At 43.9% G+C, this 21,373-nt stretch overlaps 1 protein-coding gene across 7 annotated transcripts in view; it reads left to right on the top strand.

Moving 5' to 3' along the window:
* SNX29 (sorting nexin 29) overlaps window positions 1-21,373 on the top strand; it is a 229,999-nt gene that overhangs the window by 13,112 nt on the left and 195,514 nt on the right. For 5 of the 7 annotated variants that reach the window (XM_083474289.1, XM_083474291.1, XM_083474292.1 and 2 more), the window contains exons 4-11: window positions 484-608; window positions 2,284-2,464; window positions 4,091-4,161; window positions 4,849-5,097; window positions 6,273-6,651; window positions 10,437-10,555; window positions 15,187-15,268; window positions 15,818-15,900. In XM_083474289.1, coding sequence (XP_083330415.1) covers window positions 484-608; window positions 2,284-2,464; window positions 4,091-4,161; window positions 4,849-5,097; window positions 6,273-6,651; window positions 10,437-10,555; window positions 15,187-15,268; window positions 15,818-15,900 — 1,289 coding nt within the window. The remainder of the gene's footprint in view (window positions 1-483; window positions 609-2,283; window positions 2,465-4,090; window positions 4,162-4,848; window positions 5,098-6,272; window positions 6,652-10,436; window positions 10,556-15,186; window positions 15,269-15,817; window positions 15,901-21,373) is intronic. The other 2 variants (XM_083474294.1, XM_083474293.1) reach the window with 1 other exon arrangement.

A 21,373-nucleotide genomic window follows, 5' to 3' on the forward strand; every position in this document is an offset into this window, starting at 1 on the left:
GACTTTGTCTAACCCTAAGCCACCTAAGTTGTTGACCATCACCACATCTTGTGGCAGTGCATTCCACGGGTTAACAGTGGAATCCACCAGTTGCCCCTGAATCTTGTGCACCTCTTTACCATTTCTTCCACCCAACCCCGAAATTTGTGTCGTAGGACTTGTGAACTGAGTGTGTCTGTTTCTGTGATTGCGTCTCTGCCTCGGGTTTGGCTCCCATTCCTCCGGCTTTCCCATCCTTCCCCGTTTTGCTGAGTAAAGTGGCTAGGAAGCCTCTTTTGACCTTGACTTGCGGATGAGTAGCAGGAACCAGCAGGTTTTGAGGCCTGATTGCAGCAATCAGTGAAATAGGTTTCTGTGCTAAACCGGGGTATCGTTACTGTCTTGCATCGACTTAAGCTGGGAGGTGGATAGTGCCTTTAAATCTTGTTTCTCCCCTTCTCCCTTTCCTACGGTGCTTCTTATTAAGCTTTGTCTGTTTTGCAGAGTTACATGTCTCTGTGCTCAGTTCGAATCTGTGCTTCAGCATGGCTTGAAGAGGACCCGGGGATTAGCCTTAACAGCAGCAGCTATCAAGCAGGCAGCAGGCTTCTCCAGTAAAGCTGAAATGGGTAATTTGGGCTTCCAAGGCGCTCAGCTCTTCTTCTTTTTTCTTTTTGATAAGTTTAAACAGTCCGTCTTGCATGTAAACAGCTGGCAACACATGAGATTTCAATAATGCTGCTGGAATGGAAGAGAAACGACTATTCTTATTAGTTTGGGTCTCTGCTGCTTCATACGCACCATACATTTACAGCACATGACTTCCCCCAAGGAATCATGGGAACTGTAGTTTACACCTCCCAGAGTTACAATTCCCAGGACCTTTGACAAACTACAGTTTCCAGGGTTATTTCCTGGGGGTAGAGTGGGTCCTTTAAATGTATGGTGTGTGCACAGCCACCATTTTTTGTGGTAGGCTGCATGCATTATTTTGAGCCGATCCACATATATCCTACTTTTATTTTATTTTTTTAATAACTTTTTTTATTCAAAATTAAAACAAAACATATTATCCAGAAACATATCATTCTTATTCCCCCCTCCCCCTACTTAACAGAGATAAACACTGGAGAGTTGCTGCCAGTCAGTTTAGACAATGCTGAGCAAAGTAGAACAATGGTTTGAGGCAGGATAATGTAGTTTTTTAATATGTACTTGTGATGCTGAGGCAAATGGTAGGCCAGGCTGGTCTCATCATAACAGTCTGAAGAGGGTTTGCTAAATAGATGACTTGGAAAGCAAAAGCTTTTATAATCTCTTTACCCCATTATCAAGCTTTTCAATTCCTTGGAATCTGTTTTTAATACTCTACTTAAAGAACAGGCACTTATCCTTAAACGTCTCTGTTAATTAAAATTCCCCCTAAATCAGGAGCAGAAATGTTCTCCCCTAAGCATACTTGCCTGGGAGGAAACCCTCTTGAACACAGTGGGACTTAGATCTGCATTGGATTGTGCTTCAAGTTTGGCTAGGCTATGCTAATTAAACGGTGAGTATGATGACCTTTCGACACAGGAGATTAGGTCTGGCGGTAAAAACTCAATTCTGTAGGGATAGCTTGTGAATCGCTTCAAAGCTATTTCCATTCAAGAAGATACAGTATGTGGTTACATTATCAACCAGCTGGAAAACTGCTTTCAAAGCATTCAGCTAGCATTTTCAAGAACAGAATGGGTAGCTTGTTGCTTTAATTACCCTGCGTGCAATTGGCCGAAGATTAAAAAGTGTGACTTGAAATAATGATTATTTGGGAATTGTCACCAGGGTTATGAGGCTCAGTTTAGATGCAATGAGGCCACTTGAAAACAACAACATGGTTTGTGTGAATCAGCAACGAGTTTATGTATTCCCCCCCCTAATTTTCTTCATTTTCCAGCTGCAGAGGAGACTTCCTGGTTCCTTAGCCACTGTTTCCCATCCTGTGATGTTCTAACTAGGCACCTGTGGTTTCGGCACTTCCTGCAAATCAGGATCCAGGTTTGCAACCCTGGTTTGTAGGGAGCCCTTTAACCAGGATCCTAATTTGAATATCATGGGAAAGCATGGTTGAAGAAACCAGGATGTCTTCTCTGGGTGAGCTGAAGGGGAACTGGAGCTAAGTTACTGTTCGTGCTTTGTTGGAAAATGGCCCCCTTCCATCTGAATTGTGGAGCTGACGAAGGCAGTACTTCTCTGTCTCCTGGGATTTTTGCCGATAAGATTTCAGATGACCTTATGTGTGCCTATGAATTCATACTTTTTCAGAGCCGGTGTTCTGGTACTATGTGAAAGAGGTTCTAAATAAACATGAGCTGCAGCGTTTCTACTCCCTGAGGAATATTACCACAGACGTTGGCAGAGCTCGTGCTTGGCTGCGCTGTGCACTGAATGAACATTCCTTAGAAAGATACTTTCACATGCTGCTTGCAGATAAAAGCAGGCTGAGGTAACTTCCCTTTTTTGACCCTTTTCCCGACAGGTAAATTTCTACTGGCAGAGGCTTCCTGATGAGCCACCTGAAACTGCAGCAACAGGCTAAAATTTCTATTTATGGCATGAACAGATGACGTACTAATTTGATATTAAGCAGCGAAGTGTTTGGTCATAATTTAAGTAATTCGCAATTATAGGCATTCTGCTGCAGCAGAAGATGATAGATGATAGATAGATAGATAAGAATGATTCCAAATGCATTGGGGTATATAACAATTTTGTATGAGTCTTCAGTCACTGCCAATTTTGTTTTAAGGTACCCAAGAGGCTGTATGAAAAAACCCACAAACAGATACTGACCTTAGGCAAGTCACTGTGTATCAGCCTTGGCCTATATCATTTCACACCAACCCACCCACCCTGCTCAATCTTCCACATGCTCCCGTACATATTGACTTGGTTTAAGTGAAATTGTCTGATAAATCATGGTTTATTAGGTGGAGAATTAGCCTTGTGCCCATGCGCTCTGTCACCATCCCTCCCCTTGACCTCCTGACTCGGTGCGTCGTTAAACCATCGTTTCCCATTGCATTCTGTTCACCTGCTGCCCTGAAGGCAAGTGTGGGGATGGAGGCTGTCTCTCAGGTCTCATAATCCATGGCTTATTAGACTGATAGCTGCATCTGGCCCTCTCTAGCTCTTCCATGGAAGATTGTGCATGAGAGAGTTCTGTTTACTGTGCAAAGAAAAGTCTGCATTAGCTCTATTTTTTCAGGATGCAGACTCTAATCCTCATAACACAGCTAAGGTCTCTGTAGATCAGAGTTTACCTATGCCTTAACCCTTCGCTCCCTTGGTTAACATATCATCTAGAGCAGTCTTCTTCATCCTGGTGCCCTCTGGATGTTTTAGACCACAGCTCCCATCATCCACCACCATTGGCCATGCTGGTTGGGACTTGTGGGAACTGTAGTCCAACAACATCAGGAAAGCCACCTGTTGGGAAACTCCTGTATAGAGTGGCTGGTCTGGGCATAACGCAAGGTTGGGAAGTAGATGAGTAATGCATGGGGTTGGGTTGAGGGACTGATGGCTATGAGGTTTGGTCACCCTGTTGTGTTTGGTGTTTGGCTATTGCTGTGGCTGTTAGCATTGTAGAGGGTGGTAGTGGGTATAGGTTGGCGGGTTCTTTATACACAGCCTTTATAGTAGTTTTAATGGGACGTTGGAGAAAGCCAGTCCCTGAGCTTTTAAAAATGCACTCTGCAATGTTAAGCCTCAGCAGCTTACAAAGTACTATAGATCATTACTATTGAGGAGTACTTTGTCCATAACTGAGTTATGGCCTTTTCTCTAAACTGAGGCTGGCTTCCCTCTCCCACAGTGCAGTTTTGGTTATCTGATCTGTGTCTTGAGAGTTGGTAAGAGAGTAGTAAAAAAAGTCTGACCTTTTTTTTTAGATCATAAAAGTGTCATGGGCAACACATCTGCCACTTTTCTGCTCTCTTTCAGTTTATAGAAGTAGTGTAGCGCCTCTCCTGTCCCCATCCAAAAGGGAGTTAGTAAGAACCACAGCCTCTTCCGTATGTGTAGATTTGTTTACCTTTTTCTCCTGCCTTCTTCTTTTTTTAACATCTAGTGTCTTCTACGAAGACTGGTCCTTCATGATGGATGAAGAGCGCTCTAGTATGATTCCTACCATGGCGGCTGGTATGTATCATCCAGTCTAATCTGTGGGGCAGTTTGTGGTGAAGACTGGACTAGAAATGTTTTAAACACACAATGCTGGGTAACGTTTTTGGTACTGATAGGAAGAAATGAATTTATTTATATGCTGCTTCCGTGCCAAAATGGCTTCTAAGCAGGTTACATCTATAAAATCAATACACAGTTGAAATGCCCAACGACAGTTCCAATCTCAGTTAAAACAAGCAGTTAATAAGCATGACAGTTAAAAACAGTTTAACCCCACCTCACAGTTTAAACAGTAAAATCACAAGTTCCTTTCAGGGGAACGCTTGCCTAAACAGTTGTGTCTTCAGGAGCTGGTGGAATGCCAATGCTGATGGGACCCTCCCATATTTCAGCAGGGAGAACATTGCCCAGGACTAATGCAGCCAGTGAAAAATCCCTCATCCATGTTACCACAAGCTGATAATCATCAGATTGTAGCAAAACTAACTGGGTTGCATTAGCTGATTGTAGTGCCCTTGCTGGGCAACAGAGGGGAAATTAAAAGGATCAAGTAGCCTTATAATGTTCTTTCTTTTCTTTTTGTGAACCGCTTTGAGGTTTCTTTTACAATCAAGCAGTATATACATTTTATGAAATAAATACTTTTTTGTAAATTTGTCCACTGAGTTACATTGCATTTCCTTTTTTTGCTTTTATATAAAGGGCTGCATTCTATTCTTTTTGCAATCAACATTGATAACAAGGATTTGAATGGGCAAAGCAAGTGCCCTCCCACAGTCTCTGACCTTCTCAAAGAATCCACACAGAATGTGACCTCGTTGTTGAAGGAATCTACTCAAGGAGTTAGCAGCCTCCTCAGAGAAATCACAGCGTCCTCTCCTGTTTCGATCTTAATCAAATCGGATCAAGATGCCGACCCCTTGCCCATTTTATCGAAGAGTCTTAGCGGTGGTAAGTCTTACTGAGCTGACTGCATTGACAGAGGTAGCCTGCAAGGAAAGAGGCTTGTTTTAGATGGTAGCTGTGATTTTTTCACTCATACCTTATCTCCTAGGCATTTGTTTGCTTCTGCATGGTATGATGCAATGGTTAGAGAGCAGGACTAGGACATGGGAGACCAGGGTTCAAAACCCCACTCGGCCACGAAACTTACTGAGTGACCTGGAGTCAGTCACTAATTCTTAGCCTAACCTACCCCACAGGGTTGTTATGGGGGTAATGGGGAGGAGGAAGAACCATATGCCCTGCCTTGAGCTCTTTGGAGGAAAGGTGGGATGTAAATGCAATAAATAAAGATTCATCATGCAGCTAACACATTCCGATAAACACACGATAGGCCAGTTAAGTTGTAGACTTTCTGTCTGTATCAAGGGCAAAAGGCATGCAAGAGACGGCAACTAGGTCGAGGGTTCTCGCTGTAAAGTTAAGAACGACAAGCTGCAACATTGTTGTAGTTTGCCGTCGGGAATCCATATGAGCCGTAGCAATAACGTGAAGAATAAATTCATAAGAAATTGGCTTCCATTCTATAGCTATGCAAAGCCACCTTTTAAAAGCTCATAATTTGGCATGATGTCTGAACTGACAAAATTCCAACAATTTGCTTCACCTCTGGAAAACGCAAAAGTAGCGCTTAAGTTACAGTTCACCTATACATTTGCAAATTCAAATCAAGTTTGGAATTTTAAAACCATGGCTATCACAAACCATGGCTATCACAAACCATGACTATCACAAACCATGGCTATCACAAAACCATGGTTTCAAATGACATGCTGTAAAATCTTGATTCTAGAAATAAGCTGGGTTTAGGCATAATGATTAGGGTAGCTCAGTTGGTAGAGCATGAGACTCCTAATCTCAGGACTGTGGGTTTGAGCCCCACATGGGGTGAAAGGTTCCTGCATTGCAGGGAGTTCGACTAGATGACTCTCGTGGTCCCTCTCAACTCTACAGTTCTGTTATTAGAATCCTGAAAAACTATTAGTTCACACTCTCCCCCCCCCCCCCAGTTGCATATATGCTACCCTGTAAAATTAGAATAAGCTTTCTAAAATAACAAAACCACTTTTCTTATAGGCTGTGTGTTTTGAAATCTTCTGTGTTCATCTCTCTCTCTCCTGCAGATTTAAAATGCAGAAAAGATCGGATGAAGAAAAAGAAGAAAGTCACAAATATCATTTCGTTTGATGATGAGGAAGATGAACAAAACCCGGGGGATGTCTTAAGGGGAATTGTTGCAGGGGAAAGCTCTGAAGAAAACTTGGACAGGTTTTCACCCTATGTAGCTTCTCCCCCTGGTCCCGGAGAAATGCTAGCTAAACTGAGCGGGGACCAAAGTGTGCCTTTGTTGAAAAATGATTCTGTATATCTCAATGGGGACTGTGGCTTCCAAAAGTTGGATGTGAAAAGTATAGACGATGAAGATGTGGATGAAAATGACGACGCGTACGGCAAAATTTTAGGAAACCGCTGTGTGGCAGAAGACACAGAGTCTTGTGGAAAGTGAGTATTCTGCAGTGTCCCAAGACATGTGGCGTTTCCCTATGTTAATTAAGAGGCAAACTTGAGAGATTCAGGGGTTGTTTTGTCTCGCATGGCTTCTATCTCCAGGAGGTTTGGGGGCCAAATTCCACACTCGCAAGTCTCTCTCTATGGCCCTCGTACCCCTTTCCCCAGGCTGCTCCCCACCCTGGCCCTGCTTTGAACCCCCAAGTGTTTTTTCTTGGCTTGAAGGTGTCCTTGAACTCCGATACTGGCCCTAATTTGCCTGAATGGAGGCTAGAGATGGGTGTGTGAGTGTGTGTAGAAATTACTGTACAAAGGAAAAAATGGCGTTTGTGGCTCCATCTGCTTTTGCCTCTGGCTCTGCCCCACACCTGGAAGGCTGCCGAAAAGGGAATGCAGCCCTTGGGCTGAAAAAGCTGCCCCACCCCTTGATCTTTGGGGGGATTTAATTCTCACCGCTTTCTGAACCGGGTGGCAGAGTCCTTCTTGCTACCTGTCCTGCCCTGGCCAAGTTTGTCATGAATCTTCTTGGACTTTGAAAAACAGCAACTCCCTCTTTCTCTCTCTCTCTCTGTGTGTGTGTGTGTTTTTGCATGCACGAGAACATATTTATCTAGGAGGCAATCATCCTTCTTAAAGATCTAGGAGGCTGCCTGCTACAGAGTCAGGCTACTGGTCCATCCAGGTCAGTATTGTCTATCCCAGTGTTTCCCAAACTTGAGTCTCCAGCTGTGTACAACTCTCATCATTCCTAGCTAGCAGGCCCCGTGGTCCGTGATGATAGCAATTGTAGCCCAAAAGCAGCTGGAGACTCAGGTTTTGAAAACACTGGTCTACAGGCAGAATGACTGGTAGTGGATCTCCTGGGCTTTAGTCAGCTCCTAGCTCCCCCTGGGGATTGATCCTAGGACCTTTTGCAACCAAAGCAAGTGCCCAACGACTGAGCCACAAAGGAAGCATGTGAGCAAAGGACTGTACAGTATGCATTCAGCTGCCACAGCATTGCGTTAACCCAGTGCAGTGCTAGCCCTTGTCCAGTCCTGGTGAAGAGAAGCTCCACAGTCAAGTTTGGAAGAAGCAGCGGCTAAGAGCAGATAGCCAGCGCAGGGGAATGATGGGCAGGGACCCATGTATATCCACGGAAGAAACTGGCCAGCTCAGATGCCAGATGGAGCTTGATGCAAATTGTAGTGAAATACAGGCAGTTCTGCCACAGGGGGGCAGTTTGGATCCTCAGCGAGACCTGATCTCGGAAGAAATCACTTGGTACATTTACCTGAAGAGCTTGCAGAGCTGCCTTTGGATTTGGGATTAGACGTTTCCTGCAACAAAACCCCTTATTATTAGTGGAAACTCAAGACACTTTGCAATCACCCTAGATCAGTGTTTCCCGAAGTGCGGAATGCGTACCCCCAGCAGCACACGAAAGGGTTTGAATCGTACATAGCAGATTTCTTAAATTGTGCTTTATTGTAGTAGTTTTTTTAAAGCTGAGAAAACAATTCATTAAAATTGAATATATTATCTTCATCTGAGAAGGCGGTACATGATTACACTGTGGTGAATGATACCCCATTGGAGTCATTCCCTATCCAGATTAGACAGGGGCTGACCGTTTTTTTATTTTGCCCTCGTGTTGAAGACTTTCTTATTTTGGGAAGCCTTCTTGGAAGGATGATCTCACCCCATGTGCCATATCAACTTCTGGGCTTTAAAAATGTACCCCGCACTGTGTTCACAACATGATGTTGTTTTGCAAATTTTTATTTTTTATTTTTGCCTTGCCTTGAAATTTTTGGATGTGAAGTGATTGATAGATGAATCTTCTGGATTCATGCTTAGTGTCAAGGCCCAGATCTGGTGCTTCTGTAGATGATGCTAATGATGGATAATAATAATAATTTATTATTTATACCCCGCCCATCTGGCTGAGTTTCCCCAGCCACTCTGGGTGGCTCCCAATCAGTGTTAAAAACAGTACAGCGTTACATATTAAAAACTTCCCTGAACAGAGCTGCCTTAAGATGTCTTCTGAATGTCAGGTAATTATTTATCTCTTTGACATCTGATGGGAGGGCGCCCCACAGGGCGGGCGCCACTACCGAGAAGGCCCTCTGTCTGGTTCCCTGTAGCCTCACTTCTCGCAATGAGGGAACTGCCAGAAGGCCCTCGGCGCTGGATCTCAGTGTCCGGGCTGAACGATGGGGGTGGAGACGCTCCTTCAGGTATACAGGACCGAGGCCATTTAGGGCTTTAAAGGTCAGCACCAACACTTTGAATCGTGCTCGGAAACGTACTGGGAGCCAATGCAGATCTCTCAGAACCGGTGTTATGTGGTCCCGGCGGCCACTCCCAGTCACCAGTCTAGCTCCCGCATTCTGGATTAATTGCAGTTTCCGGGTCACCTTCAAAGGTAGCCCCACGTAGAGCGCATTGCAGTAGTCCAAGCGTGAGATAACTAGAGCATGCACCACTCTGGTGAGACAGTTCGCGGGCAGGTAGGGTCTTAGCCTGCGTACCAGGTGGAGCTGGTAGACAGCTGCCCTGGACACAGAGTTAACTTGCGCCTCCATGGACAGCTGTGAGTCCAAAATGACTCCCAGGCTGCGCACCTGGTCCTTCAGGGGCACAGTTACCCCATTCAAGACCAGGGAATCCCCCACACCAACCCGCTCCCTGTCCCCCAAAAACAGTACTTCTGTCTTGTCAGGATTCAACCTCAATCTGTTAGCCGCCATCCATCCTCCAACTGCCTCCAGACACTCACACAGGACCTTCACCGCCTTCACTGGTTCTGATTTAAAGGAGAGGTAGAGCTGATGGAGCTGAACCCATGCCCTCTGTGTCTGTATTCAAACCTCTCATGTCACAACAGCCATAGAGAGTGTTTGCCTGGTACTGGGTGTTTGTGCAAAGTCTGGTGCTTCTTGCTTTGGGCAAGCAGTGTGGAGTAGTGGTCAGAGCATTGGCCTAGGACCTGGGAAACCAGGATTCAAATCCCTGCCTAGCTGTGAAGCTCGCTGAGTGACCTTTGGCCAGTCACAGTCCCTCGCCTAATCTACCTCACAGGGTTGTTGTCAGGGTAAAATGAGGAGAGGAGAACCATAGGGATATGAATGCAGTGGCTATAAGAGAACAGTAAATAAATAAAAATAGCAAAAGTTGGGATAGCTGACCAGACACATTTACCAAAATGTTCATGGATGTTGATACATACTTTTGTATCTTGTGAGCTGCGTTGAACACACTTACTTTTTATTTTCAAGACAAAATTATGAAGTTAAAGTAACAATCTAGTAAGAAATAAATAAAAACAGAAGTGTGTCAGGGAGTGTACAAAACAACGACAACCGGGTTCTCAGCCATAAAACTAAAGTACATTTTCAAGAGACTGCACAATGCGTTGGATGTTACAACAAAACCCAACCTAATAGAGAGAATGCAAAGCAAATGTTATGAAATCAAATAAAGCCACGTTTCATTGGGACTTGCCGTCCCCATGATTGGCTTGTCATATATGTAAAAAATGGCTGCCAAATTAGGGGGGGTTTACATAGGTTTAGCTGCACCCCGAGACACTCTTAATTTATAAGTCAGTTTCTCAGAAATGAGAATAAACATTACTATATGCAACCAAATATTTGTACAACCTGAGAACTTATTTCAGCCCTGTAGTCGACACATCAGAAATTGATGAGAGACATAGTTTGCAGTTTGAACACACTTTTTGTTTTCGTGGAAAGGCTGTGTTCCAGTTAAAGCCTGATGTGGTTGTTATTTAGACCGTCCGAGGGTGTCACAAGCAACTCGCTGGTTTCTGCCTGGTCTCCTCTGCAAGTCCTGAATGATGATTCTGATGAGTTGTTCCCTGTCAGTGCTGTAGGCTCTTTCTCCCAGACTGGTGAGTATCTATTGTTAACAGTTGATATCTTTGCAGCCAAGTTCAAAGACTGTCTGAAACAAGTGTCGTATTTTTTGCTCCATAAGTTTTTATAATGATAATAATAATAATATATTATTTGTACCCTGCCCATCTGGCTGGGTTTCCCCAGCCACTCTGGGCGGCTTCCACAAAGACAAAAAATACACTAAGATGTCACACATTAAAAACTTCCCTGAACAGGGCTGCCTTAAGATGTCTTCTGAATGTCAGGTATTTGTTTATCTCTTTGACATCTGATGGGAGGGCATTCCACAGGGCGGGTGCCACTACCGAGAAGGCCCTCTGTCTGGTTCCCTGTAGCTTTGCTTCTTGCAATGAGGGAGCCACCAGAAGGCCCTCGGTGCTGGACCTCAGCGTCCGGGCAGAACGATGGGGGTGGAGACGCTCCTTCAGGTATACTGGGCCGAGGCCGTTTAGGGCTTAGAGGAGGAAAGGGGAAAGCCGCGCTTTTGGGGGGGGGGGATCAGCTCACAGTTGTGCAGCTTATTTTGCAAAGGGGAAAAGCCCTTTTTTTTTTTAGGATCAGCTCAAAGTTGTTGAGCTTACTTTGCAAAGGGAAAAAATCCTGTTTTTATGGGGTTCAACTCACAGTTCTGCAGCTTCTTTAGGAAAGGAAAGGGAGCCGTTTCTACAGTTTCCAGACTGATAATCTAATCAGCCAGTCACATGTCGCTGGGGAAACAAACAGCCTCCGTCTGCAGAACATTCAACAATGGAGGCCTGGGCAAGGGGGCGGGCCAGAAAGGGAGCCAACGAAACGACCACACATTCGCTCCATAAGACACACAGGCATTTCCTCTTACATTTTAGGAGGAAAAAAGTGTGTCTTATGAAGCGAAAAATACAGTAACTGAAATATAACACAATATATTGGGCTATTTTAAAGGAGGCATGCAAGGAAGTAAATTTTTCTTTGACGCTTCTCTCTCCCCTTGCCTAGTGAGCCTTCTGTATGTTTGTAGTGGAGAGGGAAATGTAGTATTGTTACTGCTATTATTGTTGTTAATCACAAATTTGCATTAAGAAGTTTACTTGCAACACAGTAAATAAAACCCCTGCTTAAAAATACACATCACAATTAACTGAAAACATATGGCTATACATTATCATTGTACTCGCTCTTCCAGTACATCAGGAAAAAAAAATGCCCATTTCTCCATCAATTTATTTGGCTCACTTGCTCATATTCTCCAATAATAGGTTGTCTCGGTCCTTTTCACTATAGTTCAAATATTTTTAATCCCCTCAAAGGTAGTGTGGGGAAGTTGGTTTCTTTCAAGAGCTTGTCTGTTCAGCTAAGTGAGCAACTGAAAAAGCCTGTACAATAAGAAGTCAAAGGCTGCTGACATTCCACTAGACCTCGGAGTAATTTATTAATAGAAGGAGGAGAGAAGACGAAATACAAATAAGTGTGTCCCGTGCAAATAGCTAACATGAAAAATATGGCTGACAAGGAAAATATAGTTCATCGCTGAACAGAAAGAGAGGTGCCAAGCCTGAAGATTGACAGTCACTTGTAAATCATCACATAGAATGAAAATTTGAGCTTTTGTGCAACTTGCATTCATCTCCCTGGGTCTCTTTTGGGTAGATGGTGCCCTTTTGTGTTTTTCTCTTTGGCAGCTATCAGTAAAAAAGACCTGAAAGGGTTAACCACTGCATCCAGTGCCCTCCTGCGGATTTAACTCTGCAGCATGGTATAAATAGTTGAAAGGCTTGCATACAATTGATCAAAGCCTCTCTTTTAAAAAGCCATTGTCAGGTGCCAAATGGAATGCATACCTTTCCATTAAAGGCTGAAATGGGTTCATGTGCCCGTGCAATTCATATCGATATTCTGCCCTCCCTCGAACCCCCCCCCCCCCAATACGGATAAACCCTTATGGTAGAGCACTGGAGTCTTGTTATCAAAGGCTTTTCGAGGGGAGGAAAATCCTAGCAAGAAGCAGCTCTCTGGGGCTAGCAAGGCAAGCTGCAGCTATTCAAGTGCCCGGACCACCTTCCTTCTCTCTCTGAGTGCAGACGGGACACAGCGCAAGGACCTGTCCTTTGCATTTGTTGTTTCGGCATTTTTTTTCAACACACATCAACACTTGAGAAGCCAGCGAGACAATGACAAATGGCAAGAGTTCCTTTAGAGATCGAAATAAGAGTGATGCGCAGCTTGAACTGGCCTCTGGAAATGCCCTGCTAAGCGATCTTGTCCCATTGAATGCAAAAGGGGGGGGAGAGAGACTTTTCAAATTGTTGCTTTAGGACGCTATGCTGTCAATCACCTGTCTGGCGGTCAAATTCCCTCCTCCCCTCCCCATTTCTTCTTTTTTTCTTTTCTCCTGCCTCTTGCACAGCCGATCAGGTGATCAGGTATGGCTTGATGGAGCATCTAACTTTGAAAAGGACTGTTTTTGATCCCGAGGGAGCTGAAAAATAATGGCTTGGAGGCATGGGGTCATACCCAACTAAGCAAACCCTCTGAACTTAATGAACCTAAGTTAGTCCTGCCCATCAACTTCAACAGGTGTGCACAAAGTGTAGATACAATTCATTATCTGTAGCTGTACCTTAGTCCTTAAATACCACTATCCCGACCTTTTTTTTCCAGCCCAAGGTCCACATTTCTGGCTGGGCAAATTTCCAGCACCTGCTGGCAGCCAGAGCCTGAGCCAGAGGTGATAGTGAGCAGAGCAATAAATTGAATTTTACTTGCATACTGTAGACTACTTTCTATTGATGCATATCTTCTAGTAACATGGGTGTGAGTCTGTTTCCTTCTAAATGGGTTCCAACCCTAGTCCCTTGACAAAGACAGATGTAGTCTCCCTTTCCTGAGTCTAAACATCCAGGGCAAAACCAATATCCAGCCTGAAGACTGGACAGTGAATGCAGATTTTCCTCCATTGTTCTATAATACCATATTTTTTGCTCTATAAGATGCATCAGACCACAAGACACACCTAGTTTTTGGAGGAGGAAAAGAAGAAAAAAAAAAATATTCTGAATCTCAGAAGCCAGAACAGCAAGAGGGATTGCTACACAGTGAAAGCAGCAATCCCTCTTGCTGTTCAGGCTTCTGGGATAGCCGCACAGCCTGCATTCACTCCATAAGACGCACACACATTTCCCCCCTACTTTTTAGGAGGGAAAAAGTGAGTCTTATAGAGCAAAAAAATAGGGTAATTCTCTCCTTCAATGGACAAGCAAGAGACCTAGTTTAGTAGGGAGTGGCTTGAGCCAATTTTTCCTTTCCATGGTGGCTTTGGAAAGTCTTCATGAGCTGAAGAGTTGGCTCAGACTGCCCTGCCAGTAACATGGTTCTAAGGTTGGGAGTCAGGCTGGGGGCAGAAGTGGTTGGCTGCTGCGGGTGGAAGTTCCCAGAGGGCCTTGGTCCACATAGTGAGCAAACCAGCAAACCCCTGTCACCTTTCCACCTCTAAGGTTGGGGCAGGGCAGTTATCCTTGACCTTGTCACTGATGGGTGGGGTGGGAACTGGGATCCTAGCAATCACAATTTTTAGCTTGTCTGCCAAAAGTTGTTCACTCCGGGCAGGACGCTGTTACTTTTCTGTAAATTGGCAGTTACCGTGACCCACATCTCATTCAATGTGAGGACCAACTAGTGGTTGGGCTTTGCAAAGTGACTGTATAATGATAATGATGATGATGATGATGATAATAATTTATTATTTGTACCCTGCCCACCTGGCTGGGTTTCCCCAGCCACTCTGGGCGGCTTCCAACAAAGATTAAAAATACATTAAAATGTCACACATTAAAAACTTCCTGGAACAGGGCTGCCTTCAGATGTCTTCTCAATGTCAGGTAGTTGTTTATTTCCTCGACATCTGATGGGAGGGCGTTCCACAGGGTGGGTTCCACTACCGAGAAGGCCCTCTGCCTAGTTCCCTGTAGCTTTGCTTCTCGCAATGAGGGAACCGCTAGAAGGCCCTCGGTGCTGGACCTCAGCGTCCGGGCAGAACAATGGGGGTGGAGACACTCCTACAGGTATACTGGGCAGAGGCTATTTAGGGCTTTAAAGGTCAACACCAACACTTTGAATTGTGCTCGGAAACGTATAACACCTCTGTTTTATTACAGATAGTGCTATACCTAATTTCTGTAATCTGTCCTGGTTCCTGAATTCTTGTACTTAAAGGTTGCAGAATGCAGAAATGTTTTACAAATCTTTTTCTTTTTCTTTTACCAATTCATAAAGTTACTCTTAAGTCCCATTGAACTGCGTAATGTGAATTATAACTGCTTAATAGTTAAGTCTAGCATTGCACACTTTAGTGTGTGGTTTGTTGGGATCTGATTCTTGGCAAGCGGGCTGTCAGTCTTAAATAAAGATGTCCAGTAATCGGTGGATTTCAGCCTCCATACTGGCTGGTTCCCTTGATTACAATATTTAATTCAGTGTATCATTGCACTCTATGAAATTGTCCCCGAGTGGATTTCTCACAAAGCTGAATTCTGAGACTGAAAATTAACAAGGCTGCTTTCAAAAGTGGACCAGTGCCTGGAAGAAAGTAACACTGAACTAGGACCTATGTCATCTTTCTTCTAACAGTGTTATCCATGTGCTCTTTTAGGTAACCTGGAGAATGGTGATGAGCACGAAACAGCTGATTTTTCAGTAGAATTGACTCGTGGAAATGCCAACTCACATTACAGGTATAAGGCAGATTAAGTTTTCTGCTTTTCAAACAAGCCCATACAACTTTTTGTTTTCTTCCTGTCTAAAGCTTGGTATGTGTGTAATGGCAAGCCATGGTTTGGCAGTTTATGCTCGAGGTTCAAGCTTGCGTGCTTCCTCTTTCTTTACTTACTTTGTTTATGCAAGCCATAGTTTGCTGTTGCATCTGAGCCAAGGAACAACTGATTAGCGCAAACCATCATTTATGCCTGCAAACCCTCGGAGAAATGTGTTTCAAAATGAGGTGTGCATGGAAACTATGCCTTGCAGTAACAAATAGTTCACGAAGGAAACTGGAGAGGGGAGCTAGTGCATGAGCCTGGGACTCTTGTCAGGAGTAAAGTCAAGGGAGCTCAATTTTCTGGGGATCTGGATAATGTGGTGGTGTGTAACGGATAACTAATACTAGTCATTATGGTGCCATCAAAATGAATGAGAGTTGAGCATTGAAATGGTCTTGTTCTTGTAGTTCAAATGTCTTCCATAGGCTCTTTTTCAGGTTTACCTTTTTTTCTTTTTAAAATCAGGGAAGAAGTGAGCCCCCCTGTCAAAGAGAACTCTCTGCATGATCTGCTACCCTCGGCCACTGTGCCAGAACCAATGACTGTTGGTAAGTCTCTGCTGAGCCGGATTCAGAAGGCTGCTGTTGTTGTCTTTCCATTCCATCCAAGCAAATGCTTTGTCAGGATGAGTTCCAGTTCACTGGCTAGCATTGGCAAGAGTTCCTATCAGTTTCATAGAACTGATTCAGCCGCCTCCCTGCGTAGTGGCCTCCCACCACGCTGTTTTCAGCTGCAACCCTCATCAGCCCCAGCCAGCAGGGGCAGTGGATAGAGATGGTTGGAGCTGTACCCTGACAGCATCTGGAGGGCATCAGTTTAGGGTAGGCTGGGCTAATTCAAATTTTGGGGCTATAAATCGGTAGCCCAGTAGGAAGTGAAACACAATATTAGGAATATAAAACCCAAAAAATTGGAAGCAAAACCCCTATAACTTGAGAAGAGCATTGCAGGGTCAGATGAAAGGCTCAGTTAATCTTTCACTATGTTGGCTAGATGTGCCTTGAAAGCATACAGCATCTTCTCCCCCTTAGTGTGACCCCCAAGGTATAACTACGTGCACTCAGCAGGGAAAGAGGTGGGGAAAGCTCTGCTTTACTCCAAAGCGGTCTGTTGTTAATTCCATTATTAGTTGTTGCGTTTATGGAAGCTTCATAAATGCAATGAATTTGACTTCACATCCAAAGGCGAACTCCTCTGTTGTCTTCCGAGACTGATGGATGCCAACAAATAACAATCTCTTACTAGGAAGAGTTACAGATAGGTAGCCGTGTTGGTCTGCCATAGTCAAAATAAAAAAATTCCTTCCTGTAGCACCTTAAAGACCAACTAAGTTAGTTCTTGGTATAAGCTTTCGTGTGTATCTGAAGAAGTGTGCATGCACACGAAAGCTTATACCAAGAACTAACTTAGTTGGTCTTTAAGGTGCTACAGGAAGGAATTTTTTTATTTTTACTAGGAAGAATCTCAGAAGCAATTTCACAATACCGTCATACCTCGGGATATATACGCTTCAGGTTGAGTGCTTTCGGGTTGCGCTCCGCGGCGACCTGGAAGTAACGGAGCACGTTACTTCTGGGTTTCACCGCTTGCGCATGCGCAGACGATCTCAATGACATCATGCGCGGAAGCGGCAAAATGCGACCCGCGCATGCACGGACGCGCTGTCACGTCTTGTGTTCTGTTCAGGATGTGAAAAGGGCCCCGGAACGGATCCCGTTCACATCCCAAGGTACCACTGTACATTAAAAACAGTCACACATATAAAAACAAATTGAAATGTGTTCAGATATTGACTGGGATTTAAAAAATCTCCCTGTATGGAAGGGAGGAAAGTTTTCAACAGGTGTCCTAAAGAGAGCAGAGAAGGAACTTGTCTGATACGCAACTGGAGGAGTTACCATAGGCTGGTTCTGACCTTGTGCAGAACTCCTGATAAGATGGCCCCTGCCTTATAGCCTCTTCTGCAGAGCAGTGATTGGTTGGTGTCAGGGAACTGACATCGGAGCTAGAGGCGGAGGGAAGGCTCTCAAATGATGCTGGAGAAGGGCCCAGCAGGGAGAGAGGCAGCTCCGCAGATGGGGAAGCAAATCAGCGCAACACCAGGGACATAGAGGGGCTGATGGAGGAATCGGCGAGAGGGCTCCAGGACTCTTCACCGGACACCAGCGGGGAGAGCACGGGTCCTCCGCTACCCACGCCCACCCTGCGCAAAAGACTTCCGTGCAGAGAGAGTAGGAGGAGACTGGGTGTCAAACAACTTTTATGTTGGAAAAGATTTAAGAAACGCCCACTGACGGATTCTGCTAGCGACTGAGGCAGCCACGAAGTGAAGGGCTGCCCAGTCTGAAAGATTTAGCAAGGCAACAAAGCCTGGAGAGGCGGCAACTTACGCACGAGCAACCCATACACATTACAGTTGGATATATAAAGGATGAGACCGTCTAGTCACTATTGGGTTGTCTGTTGTGGAAGGACTGTTGTGGAAGCTAACCACCATTCTTTCAACCCAGGTTAGTCATGGCTGTGTATATCAAAGCCATTATTGGGTTGAGGCCAATATGCTGTGACATCTTGTATATCCATCACAATCTCAAAGATAACCCTGGGAGTCCTGTCTTGTCTGTAGTGTCCAAGCACTGAACGATTATTTGGGTAACTTCTGTGTTCCATTGAGCATCTTCCAAAAGCATCACTTTGTTATAGTTTTTAGTGTCCGGGCCTAGGCTAAAATTATTACCATCAGCATCATCTGTTTATTTGCATGCCAGTTTCCCACAAAATTGCACCCAAATCTGCTCAGCCTCTCAACCAAACAACAATAAATATAACTATTCAAAAGACTTATCAAAAACAATAAAAAAATTCAGCAAATATGGAAAATAAATCCATATTACAGGTGAAGAGCAAAGGCTTTTGAGAGGTTTGTTCAGTATTTTGTCTGTTTCATAATGCACTTGGAGCTGAAATTTAGAAAGTGCGCCTTAAATTTAACCTGCCATAAACATTCAGAACAGGCTGGGAATTTATATATGATTTATCCAAATCTGCATCTGCCGTTATTTTTTAGGTGCTGAATTTGTTTGTGCAACGTGGCAGGGAGGTTTAATATCTGGAATGCAGAGCTTGTTTTGTCAAAACAGTTTTTTAAAATAAAACCGATTGGCAGCCGATAGATTTCCATAGATTGGCAGTAAAACATTTCTTCCAATCAGTATTAAAAAATTGTTTGAGTCTTCCTTGTTCAGGGCGCTAAAATATTGGTCACCAGTAGGTGGAGCAGTTGCTCCTGCGCTCACTTGCTGCTTCTAACTCTTGGCCAATTTAGCAAAAACATTATATGGGATAATTTTTCTCTGCTTTCTTGGGTGATATTTAGCCTCATTTTCAGCTATCCTGGAAGTTGATTTAAACCCTTAAACATCCAAGATCAACTCAGGATACCTATAGAGCAGGAGACATTAAACATCAAAGATAAACGCTGGCTCACCTTTTAAGCAAAGAGGGTGTCTTCCGAAGTCGGTGAAGGAATTCCTCACTTAACACACACGGTTTGCAAAATAAAATAAAAGTCCTAATAGGAAACTGAAGCAAAGTTGATTCCACATAGTAATTCGGCACTTATTTGGTCACCTGCTGTGGTCTCAAGTTGTGGTCTAATCCCCACTAACTCCAGTGTTCTCCAACCTGGTGCCCTCCAGATGATGTTGATTGGTTGTTGAGCTATGACATCCCTGACTGTTGGTTATGGTGGCTGGGTCTGATGGGAGTTGTAGTTCAAGCACATCAGAAAGCGGGTAGTTTAGCATCCTTGATCCAGTGTTTAGAGTGTTGGACTCCCTGGAGTCAGTCAGTCAGTTTTATTGCACATAGTCAAAGGCTGCCACAATGTACCAGAATCATTCAACAATTAAAATATGCTGGATTAATACAAAAAACTTAAAACATCAATCAATCAATCAATCAACCAATCAATCTTTATTACGGTCCAGAGACCCAACAAATTGTTACAAAGCAATACACAATTCATACAGCCTACCTCCAGGTTAAACAAGCATTTTGTTCAGAATATAGGGATCATTGGTTCTTGCAACCACTGATAAAACGTTGCCACTGCTAATATTCTAGCATTTGTCCGGTCTTCCAATAGGAACCTGACATAGTGAGCCTCTGATTTTCCTGGGAAAGGTACCAGGAAGGGTAGTATCAGTTCAGCCCTGGCTTGCTCATATTTTGCACAGTGCAACAAAATATGTTTTATGGAATCGATGTCTTGAGCACCCGAGCAAAGTCTGTCTTGGTAGGGAACTCCTCTCAACCTGCCATCCAACACTGCAGAAGGAAAGATGTTTAGTTTGGCTTTGGTGAAAAGCCTTCGATAGTTTGGTACTGTCAGGTTTTTAATGTAAAACATTTATATTATCAAGACATTACCTACTCTAAACAGAGCTATAAATGTACCTTAATATACAGGTTAGGACATTAAACAATAAAATTTATAGGCTAAAATCATCACATGGCCACTAATATATTAAAAAATAATGTTAATTAATACAGTGTGCAATTATATTCGGAGTTTGGTGATAAAGATAGAATATAGCTTGATGTAGATAGGGTCAAATAAATTCATCTCCTTTACAATTGGTAGCTACCTTGGCTATATAATTTGCTCTAATTTTCCCTAGCGGCAGTTGCAGACACCTGGTAATAAGAGTGTGACTTACCTGTGGCCTTTGAAATGTTGCTGGCCTACAGTTCCGTTGGCTGTGCTGGCTAGGGATGATGGGGGTTGCGAGTTCAAAACATCAGGAGGGTCCCTAGATCGATGAAAGCTAGACCTACTTTAACCTGGTGGCACGTGACTTCCTGTAAGTGAGGTCGCAACCAACACCATGCAGGTAAAGCTCTCTTACACCACTTAAAAAGTAATGGGAAATCCTGGGAACTGTAGTTGAAGGGTGCTGGGAATTGTAGCTGTGTGAGGTCAGCATTCTGAACAAAGCTACAGCCCCCAAGATTCTCCATGACTGTTAAAAGTGGTATAAGAGTGCTTTAAATGTAGGGTGTGCTTGTGACCTAAGCTATGCCCTCCTTTACTGCCTGCGGAGCACTCGCAGCATAAGAAAACACAGAAAGAACACACACTATCAAAAGGGAAACAGCACAAACCCCACTATAAACCAACTAAAAATCAGCCATCTAAAAATTGCAACCAAAACCCTCAGCAATGAAACAAAACAGTAAAAGCCTGTTGAAAGTTAGAATTTATTCACCTTTCTAGCCATGGCGCTCTCTGTTTCCTATATTTCACAGTGGCTTAGTGCAGATTAACACTGTCTGATCTCTTAGCCCCGTTTGCTCGCTTGATTCTCCCTTTTCATCCAGCTGCCCCTTTCCGTTTTGCAGCTAGCTGTGGTTCGTGTTATCTTTGTGCTGGCGCTTTTGCTAACTGTAGTTAGTGCCAAACCACAGTTTCTAACCATAATTAGAAGCAGGCTTGCAGGCAGTAGTCATGCGTAAACACAAGCAACCACCATATTGTGAATCCACAACTTTCTGCTAGTTTCCCAAATATGTACCCAGATGCTGTGACAAATTGGAATAACTGAAATATATTAATATACAATAATGGTGAAATACATTGGAGCATATTAGCTGCCTGGTGTTGATCAGAGCTTTGGTCTGGCTCAGCACTGTCTACACTGAGTGGCAGTGGCTATGTCTATATGCATTTGCGAAGTATCTTGTTTTAATGTATGGCTTTCCACCCTTCTATTACTAGGGAACGGGTTCTGAGCAGGGAGACTTCCAGCTGGTTGCGTAGCAACTCACTTCTATAAACATGTAGCAGGTGTATAATGCGAAGTACTGTGTGATAATAAAAGCCACAAGACCCACAGCTACAAGTGGTTTTTGACAGCAGTGCTTTGTTATGTTTTAAAGGCTGCAACCTATGTTTTGTTGAAAGAGGACTTTCTGCTCCTCGTTTCTTTCCTTGCCAAGTCTGGAAGCACCTCTTCCCCC

Source organism: Podarcis liolepis (genome assembly GCF_965112155.1).
Source record: "Podarcis liolepis genome assembly, chromosome: 14".
NCBI lineage: Eukaryota > Metazoa > Chordata > Lepidosauria > Squamata > Lacertidae > Podarcis > Podarcis liolepis.